General features: G+C 36.3%; 1 protein-coding gene across 1 annotated transcript in view; it reads left to right on the forward strand.

The window, feature by feature from the left end:
• The window catches only part of galnt18a (UDP-N-acetyl-alpha-D-galactosamine:polypeptide N-acetylgalactosaminyltransferase 18a), a 54,376-nt gene extending 36,469 nt beyond the window's left edge, over positions 1-17,907 (forward strand). Inside the window, exons 8-11 of the mRNA XM_081356909.1 lie at positions 1,951-2,088; positions 4,863-4,958; positions 13,136-13,300; positions 16,089-17,907. Coding sequence (XP_081213035.1) covers positions 1,951-2,088; positions 4,863-4,958; positions 13,136-13,300; positions 16,089-16,235 — 546 coding nt within the window. The 3' untranslated portion in view covers positions 16,236-17,907. The remainder of the gene's footprint in view (positions 1-1,950; positions 2,089-4,862; positions 4,959-13,135; positions 13,301-16,088) is intronic.

A 17,907-nucleotide genomic window follows, 5' to 3' on the forward strand; every position in this document is an offset into this window, starting at 1 on the left:
CACGTTTTATTTTGTGTCACCATACTTGGTCGTGTAACTACTCGTTTAACTGTATTTAAATAGGGAAAACGTGGAGGTGTTTGGTCGCTTCTAACTTCATCTCTGTTTGGTCCCTAATGAATGAACTGGGCTAAGCTAAGTCCTATCAAAGTGTCGCCGCGCGCCAGAGCGATTGAGTGCACGCACTGAGACGAGAGAGATATGTATCAACTCGTCCTAGTTAAGGGAATACCATAGTTAAATATGAAAAAAACGGTGGAGTGTTCCTTTAAGAACTACAACGAATGACTCGTTTGGACTACAATGCGTTTTTTTCCAGATCTTATAAAGTCACAATGTTACTCATTTAAATAATCCCCACCTACGGAATATGCAAAAAAGGGACAAAGCCCTGAATATCTTTTAAAACATATTTTAAACATTGTTTCTGATCATTATAATCCCAACGCTTATCTGTGCGCTGCACATTTTAAGGAGAACAACCTGTTTTCTGTAGCTTTTGTAATCGATTACTGTTTGTATTACCTTTGTTTTTCCGACAAATATCACAATTAAATGGTGAATAACGTTGTATCTATAATGTATAAGAAAATTAAAAAAAAACATTCCACTCTGATACGTCCTGTGAAATCCGTACTTGCAAAGTCTGTGCATGAAATCCGTTTTGCATGATCCTCGTTTGATAACATTGTCAGGGTCTGAATTGGTTTGAAATTGACGCCATCCTTATTCATATTTACACTAGAGAAGACCTCGCAGACATGGAGGGGCGGGACATTTCCCGAACACACGCGCTAAGTGCTGCCAATCACAACACACTGGCCCATTTAACCAATCACAGCACATTTGGTATTTCGGAAGGAGGGGCTTCATCGAAATCGATGTGTTCGAACCAGACTGGGGAGAGAGGAGCAGTAATAATGTAAAATATGTGAAAAATAATTTATTTTTTGAACAATCAAGCATGAAACAAATTCTAGTACACCCCAAAAACAAAATCAAGACTTCCTAAAAGAGCATAATAGGATTCTAATACACTGATTTGCTGCTCAAGAAACATTTCTTATTATTATCAGTGTTGAAAACCATTGTGCTGGTTCATATTTTTGTGGAAACCAATATGCACTTTTCAATTAACAGCATTTAATAATTATATATATATATATATAATATATATATATATATATATATATATATATATATTTACAAACACTTATGTTAGATGCGATTAATCGATTTTATAGCACTAGTATTAATTTATTAAAAGTAAAAAATAGTATAGAAGTGAATACTACTTGTGAATAGTAGTATATAAAATAGGAAAATGCAGGATAGAACAATTTCCACTTGCTGTATATTGTATATTATTAATATGCTAAATTGCTTTACAACCATACATAGCATGCAGTTACATGTAATTATCCATTGCACATTGTTTTTATCATATTTCATTAGTCACTGTTTTATTAAAAGAAAAGGCCTCTTCAAAGAAAAGACTATACTTTGATATTTACTATGGTTAAAGGGGATTATTTAGGCACTCTGCGCCTGTGCTCCTAACAACACACATTAACCATGGCAGAGTTTCGGAGACACACGGCCTTGAGTGGCTTACAGTTCTATATCAGCACATGAATGTGATGAATGTTAAAGGACACATGCTGGTTTGTCATTTTGAGTTAAGATGTAATGGGTTGTGATGTAATGACCGTGAATAATTTAAGCCAGAGTAGGCGTTAAGGCTTTTTAATGAGCTCTCACTTCTGAGCTGTACATGACGCATTGAAATGCAGCTTCATATAGAATCACTTCACTAAAGTTAGCGTAAGTGCCTGAACCTGAAGGGCTGAGATAGATATCCATGAGAGTTCATGTTCTAGCAGCAATTCGATTCTGAACTCTATAAATGAATTCTTGTATGTTCACGATTGCATGTGTTTGTGTGTGCAGGACTCAGGGATCGATATTGGTGATATCAGAGACCGAAAAGCTCTCAGAGAGAGACTCCGCTGTAAACCCTTCAGCTGGTTCCTGAAGAATATTTATTCTGAGATGAGAACCTACACAGACACCATCGCTTTTGGTGTAGTATGTATTCACTTCTTTTCTAATAGTAGTCATCAAAACCGGTGTCATTTGTGTCCCTCGTATATACTGTATGTTTAAATATTACCCAATGAATAGATGATGGCAATTTTCTAAACATATCAACAAAAATACATTATTTTTTTATTTTCATTTTATATTTATAATTTTAGAATATATTCATTGAATTGTGTTTCCTACTTACCTTTGCTGTATTTGCAAAAATGCATATTTTGATCAGATTTTGTTTTTGAAGAAGTTTAATACTTTTATCAAGGATGTTTCTAACTGATCAAAAGTGACAGTAAAAACATTTATGAAAGAAGATTTCTATTTCAAATAAATGCTGTTCTTTTGAACTTTGAATTCATAAAAAAATCCAGAAAAAAGTTTCCACAAATATATTAAGCAGCACAACTGTTTTCAACATTGATAATAATAAGAAATGTTTCTTTAGCAGCAAATCAAAATATTAGAATGATTTCTGAAGGATCATGTGACACTTAAGACTGGAGTAATGATGCTGAAAATTCAGATTTACCATTACATATAATTAAAGGGGTGGTTTACTGCCTTTTTTCTTAGCTTGATTATGTTTATGGGCTGCAATATAACATGTCTTCGTGTTTCGTTTGTTAAAAAACGCCTTATTTTTCATAAATTTCACCTTTATTGTAAGCCGCTTCCTCCTCTGTCATTCGAACGACCGGTTGACTTCCTGATTCTATGAAACCACTCCCTCAGAAAGAGGCAATGAGCTCAGATTGGTTAGTTCGGCCGGTGTGTTGTAATTGGCTAAACTGCGTCCGGAATCTTCACGCCCATTACCTTTACGGGCGACAGTTGCATGTGCTCCGGACCCGGTCAAATGTAATGGTGTCAATATTGCCTCATCAGTTTGAGCCAGAATCAGACCCAGAGAGCGGTGATGAAGAGAGTCAAGCAGAACCTCCGCAAACACGGCTCTTACTAAACGTTTCTGAATGGTATTTTTTTTTAATTATTATTATTTTCTCAAAGAATTCCCATACGCTGTTACTTGAAAATGCTACTGCTGTTTGTTAGCTTTTGAGATACGCTTTCCCCCTGATTAAACATTTAATATAACTGAATACATGACTGAGTAATACCGTTTTTTAAAGATATTGTTTTATTGATAGAATGAACAACCGTTTAACTATTCACAAAACTTACCGGTAGTTTACTCAGTTTGTCGTTTTCTTTAGGTGTAGCAGCTACATGTGATAACAGCAGCTGAAGTTCGCTGTTGCGATAATTTTTTGAAGTTTGTACACGTTTCTTATACACACAAAATAACATCGAACTAACTAGCTACTATAACCAAACAGCTTTGGCATTGGTTTGCGTTCTTGATCAAATCAAAAAATTACGTCATAAAGTATACATGGAAAATACGTTTACAAAATTTGTACATATACAAATTCGGGTCCAAAATGTTTATACGAATCTGTCATATACTAAAGCCAGCGCTGGCATTTTTTTACATCCTTGATAAAACTAAAACGTACGTCTTAAATTATACAGGAAAATTTGTTTAAAATGATTAAATCTTACTTGCAGGTTGTGGCCTCTGGTTTTAAAGCTGTAACTGCTTCATGTTGGAGTAATAGTTTCTTGTTGAATCCGACATTGAACTCGTGTAGATTCTGGAAGCTGTCTTCCGTAAAATGCGCAGCACAGAGAGCTAAACTACGATTGTAATTGTCAGGAACATAATCAAACTTAAATTTTAACCATTGTTGACGAACTACAGCGTCTGTAGGAAGCCTGAACACAGAAGACCTGACAGCTACAGCTCTCCACTATAACTCCTCCTCTTCGACAGCAGAACATGTTCCGGAGGGAGGGTTGATGTAAATGTATGGGTTAGTTACGTATAAAACCCGGGAAGTATCTCGTTGTAGTCCCATTCGAGTCGTTTTTGTAGGCATTAAACTTCCTGATTTTTAAAAGACAATATCTCTGCTTACGTTGAACTTTCAGCGCAGCAACTTTGCAGATACTGTTCATGCACCAACAGCAACATTACACAGTATTTAAAATTAAAAAAGTGAAATAGCAATCAACCACCCCTTTAAAATATATTAAAATAGAATACAGTTACTTTAAGACAAGTCTCACTAATATTTTATCTTTATATCTTAGGGGGGGTTATACGATATCTACAAAAATATTACCATAATTTTACATAGGGTAGATATTTGTATAAATATAAGCATTAAATTATTTTTCTAAGAGACATCTTGTCATTTCACGAGGCTTGTAATGTCAAATTAAACTGTAAAACTCGGTTACCGCTCTGACGGCATAATTATATAACAACATAGTCAAATTTATTCATTTAGCTTGACACAACACAATGCAGTTTATTAGCACTTAGAGACATGACATCACTATATCTGATAGATGGCGTTGTTTCTCATAATATTGAGTTATAGAAATAGTTTGTACTGAGTATTATTTTTCTTTATCATGGCCTGCTGTTTCATCATTTATCACAATGCGAGGCCAACAGAGTGGTTTTCCTAATTGGCATTCTTTTGTGGAATAGCATAATTAACAGCTCCATTGTGAAGATAAAAGAAAGCTGAGCTCCAGGCCATTTTCACACACATTGGCCATTAGCAGACAGAGGAAGAAAGATGGTTTTTGTGATCTTAATTCATCTTTTCCTCTGCGGTTTTTGCGGTCCATTTAATTCATCTTTGTTGTGTGTGTGTGTGTGTGTGTGTGTGTGTGTGTGTATTCGCATGTAGCTGAGGAACAGCCTGAGGCCGGATCTGTGTGTGGATCAAGGTCCAGACTCCGACAACATTCCCATCCTGTACATCTGCCACGGCCTGACGCCTCAGGTTAGTGTCCAGTCCACTGCACCTTCTGGCTTTCGTACTTTTCAGCCCTCAGAGTGTGTGTAATTCATTTATAAGTGCTCATGTCTGACTCCATCAGTCTCCTGTTCTGTCATTCCATGTTTCTCACTATGTCAGCACAGTATGTGAAATGAAACATCTTTAAGATCTTATTTTTGGCCTAGAGATCCAGAACAGGAAATAATGTGTTAAACAGGATCAGGAAATGTAACAAGTTGACCATATCGGTATCGGCCGATACATGTTCATTTTTAATGTTATCGTTATTGGCCCGATAAGAAAAGTTGGTCAATATATTAAAGCCAATAAATAATGTATTATTACTTGGAGCTGAGACACTTCAGATGCACGCTGTTCTACATGATGGCTTTGAATTGCTTGAAATATGATTGGAATCACTTCAAAAAGGAAAATACAGTTAAGTGCTTCATGTGCAGTGCAGAAGTCTAGTCATATAGGCTACATAAAATTACAATGAGAACATTATAAATGTGTGCTAGGGACATGGCTTTTAATGGTGAGACTTTTGTTTTTGTAATCACGCTCTCAAAAATTATATAAAAATTTGGATTTAGATTTATCAGCCAATATATCGGTTATCGGATTTCAAATATAAAGAATTAATTTATGTGGGTCAGTTAAAACTGTCCATTCCAATGAATCGAATGAAAATTTAAATCAAAAAGTGTTCATTAAAATGTTCAGGAACACTTTACAATAAGGTTCCATTTGTATTAGTTCACATGAATTAACAATGAAAAACACTTGTAAAACATTTTTTAATCTTAGTCAAAATTTGTATCCGTTAATATTATTTAATGGACCTGAGCTAACATGAACTAAAATTATTATTAACTAATGTTAACATAATAAATACTGCAACAAATGTATTACTTATTGTTAGTTAGTGCATTAGCTAACATTAATGGAACTTAAAGTGTTACCAAATTTACATATAAATATTTAAAAAGATTCTTCCTTCAGTTTATTTTGTGAAAATAGTGTCTTGATTCATTTTAACACATTTTCACCGTATTTTAGCTCTTGGGTTAAAAACTTTGAATCTATTTGACAACAACGGCTGTTGAAAAAAATAATATCTTAAACCATTTCAGAGGGAATACATAAATATTGAGATATCAAAAGCCTGAAAATATAAAGACATTCATCCTTATTCCCATCTACTGTACAAAGGCTCTGCACACTTCAGTTGTTTAATTCATGGTGAAAATGTGAGTCATTTCCTCTATGAAGATTTCTCTTTTATGAAGATTTGGCTTCGGCATCTTGGCTTGTGCTTTCCCATCTTCCCGTTACAACTGAGCTCAGAGTTTCACAGTGATAGACTGTCAATTTTTTTTGCAACCCATAAAACAGTCATTATATTGCATAAAACCTCTTCATTATTTTGTGCTGATGCCCGAAATATGAATTTTCGAGCAGTTGGGCTGCTTGAGGCAATCCAGTCTGGGATTTTTTTTTCTTCATATTCCTAGTGTATTACACCACCAGGTTCCACAACAAATGATATCCTGCAAAAATACTGTAAAAATAGGGAGCTTTCTCCATAAAGCATCGACTCACCGGGGGATTTCAGATTTAGACAGATTCCAGGGCTATAGTCACTATAATGAATCTCAATAAAGAGCAATGACTTGGAACACAAGCAGGGAGGGTTGTTTCACCACCACAGGCATCATTTAGGTGAGGAAGAATTGTAGAATGTGAATGTGTGTCAGAGATATATAAATGAGAGAGAGTGAGAGGGTGAGAGGGAGGGAGGGAGGGAGGGAGGGAGGGAGGGAGAGAGAGAACAGCACAGTCAGCATGATTTTAACTACTTAGTTAGGCCTCTTACACCTGCTGAAATCATATCCGTGTGTGCTTCCTCCTTATTTATTGGAAACGACACAATGGTGCCAAGAAATGCAGCAATGTTTCTATTTTTGCTGATTCAAAACTTTCTAGAATCTGTTGAGGAAATCAAAATTACACTATTGCTAATTATAGGACATTTTAGTGGCTCCACGGCTATTATTGTACAATGTTATAATATAATATACGTAATATAATATAATATACTGTTCCTGTTTTCCTTAGTTCCCGGTTAATCTCCTTGGTTCTTAATTAGATAACTCATGTTTTGTTTCAGTCAATCATCCTCTGTGTACTTAAGCCCTCAGTTTCCTGTGTTTCATTGTCTGGTATTGTCTATATTAGAAGTGGTTGCGCTTACTAAGGATTTATTGATTTTGAAGTTTTTTGTTTGTCTACTCCTTCGTCATGCGCATCATTACAGCCACTGTGACAATAATGCATATATAATGTATATATATCAAATATTTTAAATAATAACATTATTATTAATAATAATATAAAATATTTTATATAATTCCCACGACCCTACAGAGGATAAGCAATTTGGAGAATGGATGTTTTTTATATAATTGTTCTAAAAATAATTATTTTTATATGTATATATTGTTAAAATTACAATAAAATAAATTATATATGTATATATGTACTGGTCACATGCTATCAGAATGCTTGAAGTCAGTTTAATTAAAAAAAAAGTTGCTGGCTTAAATTTTTAAGTACAATGAACTTGGATGCTAAAGTCATTTGAACTTAAATTACATTAAGTTGAACTGTGTATAACTTATAATAGTGGAGCGGCTAAGTGATATAATCGTTCAGTTTATGATACAAGCGTGAAAATTGGCATGAGCAGTCTCCATGGGTCACTTGACAAGAAAATTGTCTGAGCCACTTGAAATTTCAAGATTTTTCATTTTTCAAGATGGCCGACACCTTAGTGGAGCGGTTAAGTGATATAGTGGTTTATTTGGTGATACAAGCATGAAAATTGGCATGAGCAGTCTCTGATGGTCACTAGACAATAAGCCACCCACAGCTACTTGAAATTTCAAGATGGCGGCCATTTTTCAAGATGGCCGACACCTTAGTGGAGCAGTTAAGTGATATAGTGGTTTATTTGGTGATACAAGCATGAAAATTGGCATGAGCAGTCTCTGATGGTCACTAGACAATAAGCCACCCACAGCTACTTGAAATTTCAAGATGGCCACCACCTTAGTGGAGCAATTAGGCTCATGGCAATTTTCATGCTTGTATCACCAACTAAATGATTTCTTAAGCCTAATTGCTCCACTAAGGTGGTGGCCATCTTGAAAAATGGCCGCCATCTTGAAATTTCAAGTAGCTGTAGGTGGCTTATTGTCAAGTGACCCACAGAGACTGCTCATGCCAATTTTCATGCTTGTATCACCAAATAAACCACTATATCACTTAACTGCTCCACTAAGGTGTCGGCCATCTTGAAAAATGGCCGCCATCTTGAAATTTCAAGTGGCTCGGACAATTTTCTTGTCAAGTGACCCATGGAAACTGCTCATGCCAATTTTCACGCTTGTATCATAAACTGAACGATTCTGCCAAACATAAGCACTTAGCCGCTCCACTATAAGCAAATATTTGTCATAACTTATTTTAAATAAATTAAAGGGGTGGTTGATTGCTATTTCACTTTTTTCATTTTAAATACTGTGTAATGTTGCTGTTGGTGCATGAACAGTATCTGCAAAGTTGCTGCGCTTAAAGTTCAACGTAAGCGGAGATATTGTCTTTTAAAAATCAGTAAGTTTAATGCCTACAAAAACGTCTCGAATGGGACTACAACGAGATACTTCCCGGGTTTTATACGTAACTAACCCATACATTTACATCCACCCTCCCTCCGGAACATGTTCTGCTGTCAAAGAGGAGGAGTTATAGTGGAGAGCTGTAGCTGTCAGGTCTTCTGTGTTCAGGCTTCCTACAGACGCTGTAGTTCGTCAACAATGGTTAAAATTTAAGTTTGGTTATGTTCCTGACAATTACAATCGTAGTTTAGCTCTCTGTGCTGCGCATTAAACGGAAGACAGCTTCCAGAATCTACACGAGTTCAATGCCGGATTCAACAAGAAACTATTACTCCAACATGAAGCAGTTACAGCTTTAAAACCAGAGGCCACAACCTGCAAGTAAGGTTTAATCATTTTAAATGTATTTGCCTGTATAATTTAAGACGTAATGTTTTAGTTTTATCAAGGATGTAAAAAAATGCCAGCGCTGGCTTTAGTATATGACAAACGCGTACAAACATTTTGGACCCGAATTTGTAATATGTACAAATTTTGTAAACGTATTTTCCATGTATACTTTATGACGTAATTTTTTGATTTGATCAAGAACGCAAACCAATGCCAAAGCTGTTTGTTTATAGTAGCTAGTTAGTTCGATGCTATTTTGTGTGTATAAGACAAACGTGTACAAACTTCAAAAAATTATCGCAACAGCAAACTTCAGCTGCTATCACATGTACACCTAAAGAAAACGACAAACTGAGTAAACTAAGCTTTGTGAATAGTTAAACGGTTGTTCATTCTATCAATAAAACAATATCTTTAAAAAACGGTATTACTCAGTCATGTATTCAGTTATATTAAATGTTTAATCAGGGGGAAAGCGTATCTCAAAAGCTAACAAACAGCAGTAGCATTTTCAAGTAACAGCGTATGGAAATTCTTTGAGAGAATAATAATAAAATAAAATAAATTACCATTCAGAAACGTTTAGTAAGAGCCGTGTTTGCGGAGGTTCTGCTTGACTCTCTTCATCACCGCTCTCTGGGTCTGATTCTGGCTCAAACTGATGAGGCAATATTGACACCATTACATTTGACCGGAGCACATGCAACTGTCGCCCGTAAAGGTAATGGGCGTGAAGATTCCGGACGCAGTTTAGCCAATTACAACACACCGGCCGAACTAACCAATCTGAGCTCATTGCCTCTTTCTGAGGGAGTGGTTTCATAGAATCAGGAAGTCAACCGGTCGTTCAAATGACAGAGGAGGAAGCGGCTTACAATAAAGGTGAAATTTATGAAAAATAAGGCGTTTTTTAACAAACGAAACACGAAGACATGTTATATTGCAGCCCATAAACACAATCAAGCAAAGAAAAAAGGCAGTGAACCACCCCTTTAAATGTTTGACAGCGTATATACAGTACACATGTATACATACATACAGTATACACATTTAACTTCTCCCCCAGCCAGAATATTTCTGCTTGAGTTACAGTGCATCTCATGTCTATTTGCACACTAAAACTAATTTCAAGCATTCTGATAGGATATCACCGTCTCTGTACTTGTGGTGCTGGATTTGTTTTATCTTTAATGGGCTGGTAGACAATACCTCAGCTAAGCGTATTAACACTGTGGCAGTTGCTCGGGGATTTGAGCATGTTGGAAATGGAGCATAGACATGCTTACTCTTTCTTTCAGTGCGTTATCTCCCATTCATTCAGCAAAAGGAACATTGTTCCCATACAACAGCCATAAATCTTCCAAGCAGTAAAAAGCAAGGTTTTTCAAGCAGAAACAGTGCTAAATGGGTCCCTTGCAAGTTGAGTCCTTATTTTTCATCTCTCTTACATTATTCCCCGTCCCATTGTAGCCCTCCATTCCATCCCGTCACAGTTCCAGTGCTCATCAAAGGATCCCGAAGGATATGCATTGTTTCCATTGTGAATGAATGATTAGTTGTTTTACATGTCCGTGGAGATGCACTTGCTGCCTGTTCAGCCTTTGTGTTCACAGAGATTTTCATTTCAAGGTGCCTCACAAAAGTTTGAGCCGTTTTGCATTGGTGCCGTTCCAAAGTCAAACAACTTGATTTCATTTTACTGTAGGCTCAGGTGTACTACAGAAAAATAAGAGAGAGAAAAAAGTATCGACACACACAAAGCAATGGTAGCTCTCATAAAAATACCAAGAGACCGTTGAAGAGAAGAGGAAAATGCCTAGTTCTGCATCTGATATTCTAGAACTGACAAGTTTGGATTACCAAAATCGCTCTAGATGGTAAACAACCAATTCACACTCAGATTTTGAGAAAAGTATGCATTTCTTTGATGCACTGCATGAGATATCTAATCAATAATATTGTTAGCACTTCTCCAAGCTCTGGCTTTTGAAGTGAAATATCAATCCATCCAAACCCTGAAGAAAAATTGTGGGCATGTTGCATGAAATGAATTCTTTCTGAAAATGCTTGTTTTTTCAGTATCAGGGCTATTGATTTAGGACTTGCTCCAACAAAATGTGCATTAGTTATTCAAATCAGGGACTTTGCTTGTCTGAGTTCTTTCCATTTGCCCCACATGCCATCAAACAGTGATGTAAACGTGAATAAATTCATTTAAAAAAATTGTGAATGTAATGTTTCTGTAAGTAGAACATTTATTTTCACAATACGTCAGAACGTCAGTTACCTGCTGTAGGTAAAAATAAATGAAAATAAGCTAGAGTGAAAAATCAGGGCTGAATAATTTCCATATTTTATAATATTATTGAGATTAGTGGATACCAAATCATCTTATGATGAAAATAGCTTGCTAAAGGTGGTGTATTTTTTCTAGTGCACTTGTGAAGAATGCGTCGGTGCATGCTTTTTGCTAATGTTAGCTAATACAAACCCTTGCACTACCAAAGAGGAGTTTTAAATGTATAAACCCAAAAGTAAAAGTTCATTTTAGTTAAGAAATGTATTTATCTAGTGTTAATACTTAGGTAGAAGTGCAAACAGAACATGCCAAAGAGGTTTGTGCTATCAAGGCGCAATAGTAAAATGTCACATTACTTGCAGATTTTCTTTCTACATGCCAGTGATGTACACACACTTTAAGTGCTTTGTAGAAGTGGCCATTTGGCATTCAGCCCATGTTTGAACGGTGTATGAAATTAACAAATGAGAGTCTTTTGATTTAAAAAAAGTTATTCTTCCCTATTGAGCCCATTAAGATGCAATACTAGGTTTCAACACTGGGATTTGGAACTGAGCCACACCGTCTTAGAGATTTCACAGGAAAGACACCATTAACAAACATGAATAATTCATTCTATTGCCTGTGTAATACAGAGCTGAATAGCGCTTGATTTACAAACAGACATTCAGACGGCCCAAATGAATTAATCAAATGGTGAAACATGTCATGGCATTACAACTTTCTTAATGCGATTCAGGCCTATGCTTTTAATAAAATAACATTTTAAAATTTTGTTGACAAAAGTGTTCATGTGTAATTTTTTTTTACACAACTTTCTTTTATAAAATGTTAATTGTACAAACAATTGAAACTGATGCCATACACTACCTTTTAAAAGTTTGGGATTGGTATGATTTTATAATGTTGTTAAAATAAGTCCTATATGCATTTATTTGATCAAAAATATAGTAAAAACAGCAATTTTGTGAAATATTACTACCATTTTTTCAGTTGCCAGTCTTCAATAGCTATGTTTCCATCCAAAGTTGTAAATTTAACTTGTGTGCAAAATTAGAATATCACGTAAAACATTTGCAAATAAAGCACCATTTCTATCCAATGTGAACAATATAGTCACTTTTTGGGAAATTGGTGCAAAATTTCTGTAATAAAAAAATGTCATGAGTTTGTTTTGTTGCGCATCGAGGGATTTATTTGGGAAATGTGTCTCTATCGTAGTTTATGCGCATGTATTCTCATTGGATAAAAAATGTATCCTCCTCAATTTAAGTTTTTTTTTTTTTTTTGGAATTTATGTGCAACTTGGCGTTTCCATTTTTCCATTTTCATTTATGTGATATCCCAAAATGCACATTAAAATAGCTGGATAAAAACATTGATAATATTAGAATGATTTCTGAAGGATCATGGAACGCTAGCAATGTTGAAAACAGTTGTGCTTAATATTTTTGTAGAAGCCGTGATTTTTTTTCAGGACTCTTTGATGAACAAAAAGCTCAAAAGAACAGCATTTATTTGAAATAGAAATCTTTGTCAAAATTTCAAAATATTTGAGAAAATAGCCATTTCTTTCAAATATATTTTTGACCCCAAACTTTTGAAGTTGTATAATTCCCATACTTTCCATTTGTGAATTTTCTGTTATTCTAAAGCATTGTATTTTACTTTTCCATTAAATTTTACATGGAAACTTTTGGCTATATATATATATATATTAGCCTAGCATATTTCTAATACATATTTCTATACACTTTTATACATTACATGTATAATTTAAAAGTTGTTTTTCTCTTCTGTTGTTTCAGAATGTGTACTACTCAAGCTCTCAGCAGTTGCATGTCGGAGGCTTGAGTCCGACCATCGACGACGATGACAACAAGTGCCTGGTGGACGTGAACGGCCGGCCGCGACTGCTGGAATGCAGCTACGCCAACAACAAGCACATGAAGCTCTCCTGGCTCTTCACTCAGGTATACATGCAGAGGAAACAATGAATCACACGCTCAAAAACTTTTTTATTCTCATGCTCTGTAAAGTAATAATATGCTAGATGAATTGTATGATTATTACATAAATTACTCTTTTATGCTAACTATTGGTTGGTGCCTAGATGAGTCTAAATGAGTATGGTCAGTTTGTGCTGTTTTTGAATGAAGTTTCATTAAAGGTATAGTTCACCCAAAAATGAAAATTCTGTCATCATTTACTCTCCCTCAAGTTCCAAACCTGTATGATTTCCTTTCTTCTGCTAAACACAAAAGAAGATATTTTAAAGACGGTTGGTAATTAAACAGTTGCTGGGCCCCATTGACATCCATAGTATTTTTTTTTCCTACTATGGAAGTCAATGGGGTCCATCAGTCGTTTGATTACCGACTTTCTTCAAAATATCTTCTTTTGTGTTCAGCAGAAGAAAGAAAGTCATACAGGTTTGGAACAACTTGAGGGAGAGTAAATGATGACAGAATTTTCATTTTTGGGGGAACTATCCCTTTAAGAGCTTCCCTTTTTTATAGTGTGACATTACATTCTACACAAAGCTTATTGCACATAGACCTTACTGCACAGCACAACTAAAGGGGACCTATTATGCCTCTTTTCTAAGTCTTGATTTGGAGTCGACTTTCATACTTGAAAACATAATTTTTCACGTATTTGACATTGTTGCAGCACCTCTCTTCCAGTCTGTCAGTAACGTTCTGTTTAGTTCCTGTCTCTATAAAGCCTCTCCTTCTGAAAAGCGCAATGTGCTCTGATTGGTCAGCTGGACCAGTGTGTTGTGATTGGTCAACCGCTTTCAGTGTGTTTTGTAAATGTCACCGCCTTACCTTAACCATGAGTTTCAACACACTACACTACTAACCCAACTCAACCAGACCGCAGATTTTTTCATATGCTACAATTATTTAAATGAGGAATATTGATGTGTTCATTCGTGTTTCAGGGAGTTCAGAAACAATGCTTACTAATATAGAGAATAACTCCCTTTGGAGCGGACATTAACAGCAACATTACAGACTAAAGAAAGTTGAACATGTAAAAAAGCATAATAGGTCCTCTTTAAAGCCTATGTCAAAACTGTTTTTATCAAGTTCTGTGAACATTTAAGTACTAGTCCAAAACTTTCCCTTAAAATTCGCTGTCAATTTGCAGCATCTGTTAGCCCTCCGGCTGTGTGACTGCAATGGACGCTTTCTGGATATTGAGCATTAATAATTCAGAGGTGTGAGTTGTGTGTGTGTGTGTGTGCTGTAAAGCTCTCCTAATTCAGTTCAAGCATCATTCTGAATTGTAGCAGACATCTTGATTTCATCTGCACACGGTCCGCGTAATGAATGCGTCTCTATTAAAAGGTGGATGAATTAATATATGTCACAGCAGGCAGTGTCATCTAAAAGGTTTAAGCTGAAGTGTGATGGAAATGTCAGAACAGGTTATTAGGAAAGGGTAATGCTAACCCCTTGGGAGAGATGTCGAAGTAGATGAACAAACGCGCTATAGAGAAAAGTGTAAGAGTATGAACGGTATCAATTCTCACACAAACCCTCGGGACGTGGTTTTATGTCTCAGATGAGCTCGGTGGGATAAAGGCTTTATGGCGGCCACCTTTTTTTTCCCCAGGAGTTTCTTAAAATGGAATCAGGTGCACCAAATCCATTGTGGCCTTTTAGATGTGATGAATAATTGATGACAAAGCCAGTGAAAGAGTGAACTGGCTTTTGGCTCATTGGAGAGCATCAGAAATGGCTTTAATTAAGTCTTTATCGACTCACATTGTCTGTTGACAATCTGTCTGTATCCAGGATACCGCTTGGCAGGTCGTGAATTAATGCGCCGCTAAGCTTACCTGACACATGTACCCAGCTGAAATATATCATTTAGCTCTTTAGGGCATTTGGCACCACCAGAAGTCAAGGCAAAAACAGTGATATTATTATTTCAGGGACATAATTGAAGCAGATGTAGTGGTCCCTATCGGTGACGCACACCTGTTAAATGATGAATGCCAGATTCTTTTATAATTACAGCCGTCTTAATAATGCCTGGTTTATAATCTACGTGAATTTGTTATACTACTTTCAATAGTTTCAATAGTATATAGGTTTTTTTTGTTATAGTGTGTCTAAAGTTGGACATATTTATGCACTTTGTACTCTACCGGCTAAATTGTTCAAAATGTTTACCATGGCAAACTTCCATAACTTAATAAAGCGGCACAAAAGAACCAAATATCCCAACTGTGTATCTTCAATAATGTGATTTAACCTGTGAAGCGAGACATTTGGCGTTTTATTCAACTTGTCTGAGTTGGATTTCATACGGTAGCAGATGATTGGACGAGGCCAACACTTTGCCCACGGCGTCCTCTTTCATGTTTCAGCTGTCTCCGGAGCCTCCTTCAACACTGTAAGACTCCGAATCCTTGAGGCTCTTCTTCAGATGCAACCACTTTAGGAACATCACTTTCCTTTTGACATTGTTCTAAAAGGCTTTGGGCTTTAGTGTTGCGTTTCATACTGTGTTTACTGGCTAAAAGAAGAATGCTTCTTCAGGTGTAAATGTAGCTTTGATTTCTCACCTAAGAGTCACTTGGATTCTGCAATGCTTTTAAGTCTGAGGGATTTAAGAATTCATGAATCATATAACCAGTTTTTTTCTGAGAAGTATCCTGCTTAATGTTCCTAAATCAACATCCTATTTGGTCCTGAAACAACTTTGTCATTGTTCACTCATTTTGATGTGTATTGTGTCTTGCAGGGAGGCTCCATTCAGAATACGAAGTCGAATCGATGTTTGGAATTGGTGGAAAGCGTGGAAGTGGATCATGGATTTCAGCTGGCCCTTCAGAAGTGCAGCAATCAAAAATGGACAATTACCAACATATTGCCTGGGAAAGTTCTATAGGCATAGTGTCTTAAGGGACATATCACTGGATATGCTGTGTCATCAGCTGGAGGACAGGGTGCTGTTCTCTGTTATTTAACACTGTAAACATCTTCATGTCTTGTGCCGGACCTCAAAGACTTCATGGAACGTCTCCTGAATTTCATTTTGACCAAAAGAGATTGTTGGTTTAGAAACACTGATGCTTAAAGGGATAGTTCTCCAAAAATTAAAATTCTTTTATCATTTACTCATGTTGTTCCAAACCTGGGGCGCATTTCCCAAAACCGTTGTTAGCCAACCATGGTCGCAAGTTCCGTTGCTATCAGCATAGTTCAGCGAGTCTGTGTTTCCTGAAACCATAGTTCCAACGAGCATTCACAAACAGCATCGCAAAGTTGTGTAAAATAAACATGCTGACATTCAATACAATCTATCTTTCATTTCGAATATATGCAAATTTCATTTACGTCTTTTAGTTTGTCAAGAGATTTAAAGTGTGTTTTTGAAGAGTGTGCATGTGCCATGATGCCATGTCCATACTTTATGTAGCCTGGGAAAACCCAGACAACTTCCGGCAAATTTAGATTTGCTCTGCAAGTAGTCTGGCAAAGAGCTCATTCAAGCCCATTTCTAATCCGTCGAAATCGCGGCACCAATCAGAAACGTTGGGGCGGGCTTTACACAATGACGATCGCTCTGATTGGTTTTAGGTCTATCCAATTGCGCCCATAGAGCGACGTCCGTTGGTGAAGCGCAGCAACTTTTAAATGCATTATTATATTCAAATTGCAAACACATGAGGACAGTCTCCATGAAAGACCCACTGGCAGATGAACGTGCTACTACATTTCTCTCCGAAACGGTAGGAAATTAAATTAGATTTAATAGAAGATTTTAACTGTGACAAGATGATTGACAGGGCAGTTTACGTGACAGGATGCAAGCGACAGATCCGTCCGATAAAGATGACGAAGTAGTATGTCCCAAAGCTTGCCTACTTTTTTTGCTACACATTCAAAAGTAAAAACCTTTTCTTCACAAAAAGAGTACATACTTTTATGGTATAGTGTAACTTAAGGCGAATTGGGACGCAGCATATGGCTTTACACGATGACGATCGCTCTGATTGGTTTTAGGTCTATCCAATTGCGCCCAGAGGCATTTGAGCGACGTCCGTTGGTGACGCCCCTTTGGAAATGAGTTATTAATGAAGCTTTGCCAGACCATAACTCAGTTACTACTGAGAATCGTCTGGTTTTAACCAGGCTATACTTTATGGCAAAAATTGGCATTAATTCGATCTCAAACTGATTAATTAAAAGAAGTTATTACTCCACCACCTGCGTGACATCATTAACCAACGTGGTTGAAGGACACATTTTGTGACAATATAGTTTCGGGAAACTGGCTAGTTAATTTCTTCAACAATGTACCGTACTATGGTGGTTAAGCAGCAAGTTACAACGTTACATGACTTCCTTCTTCTGCAAACCAAAAAAAAGGAGACATTTCGAATCATTTTGGTAAACAACAGTTTTGACCATTGACTTTCATTGAATGGAGAAACAAAAATGACACTAAAAATACTGTGTTCTGCAGAGGAAAGTATGGCATACAGGTTTGGATTGACATGAGGGTTTAATGATGAGTTAATAATGACAGAAATTTGTTCAGATGTTCTTCTGTATGA

This window comes from Scardinius erythrophthalmus (assembly GCF_964197995.2).
Source record: "Scardinius erythrophthalmus genome assembly, chromosome: 24".
Taxonomy (NCBI): Eukaryota; Metazoa; Chordata; class Actinopteri; order Cypriniformes; family Leuciscidae; genus Scardinius; species Scardinius erythrophthalmus.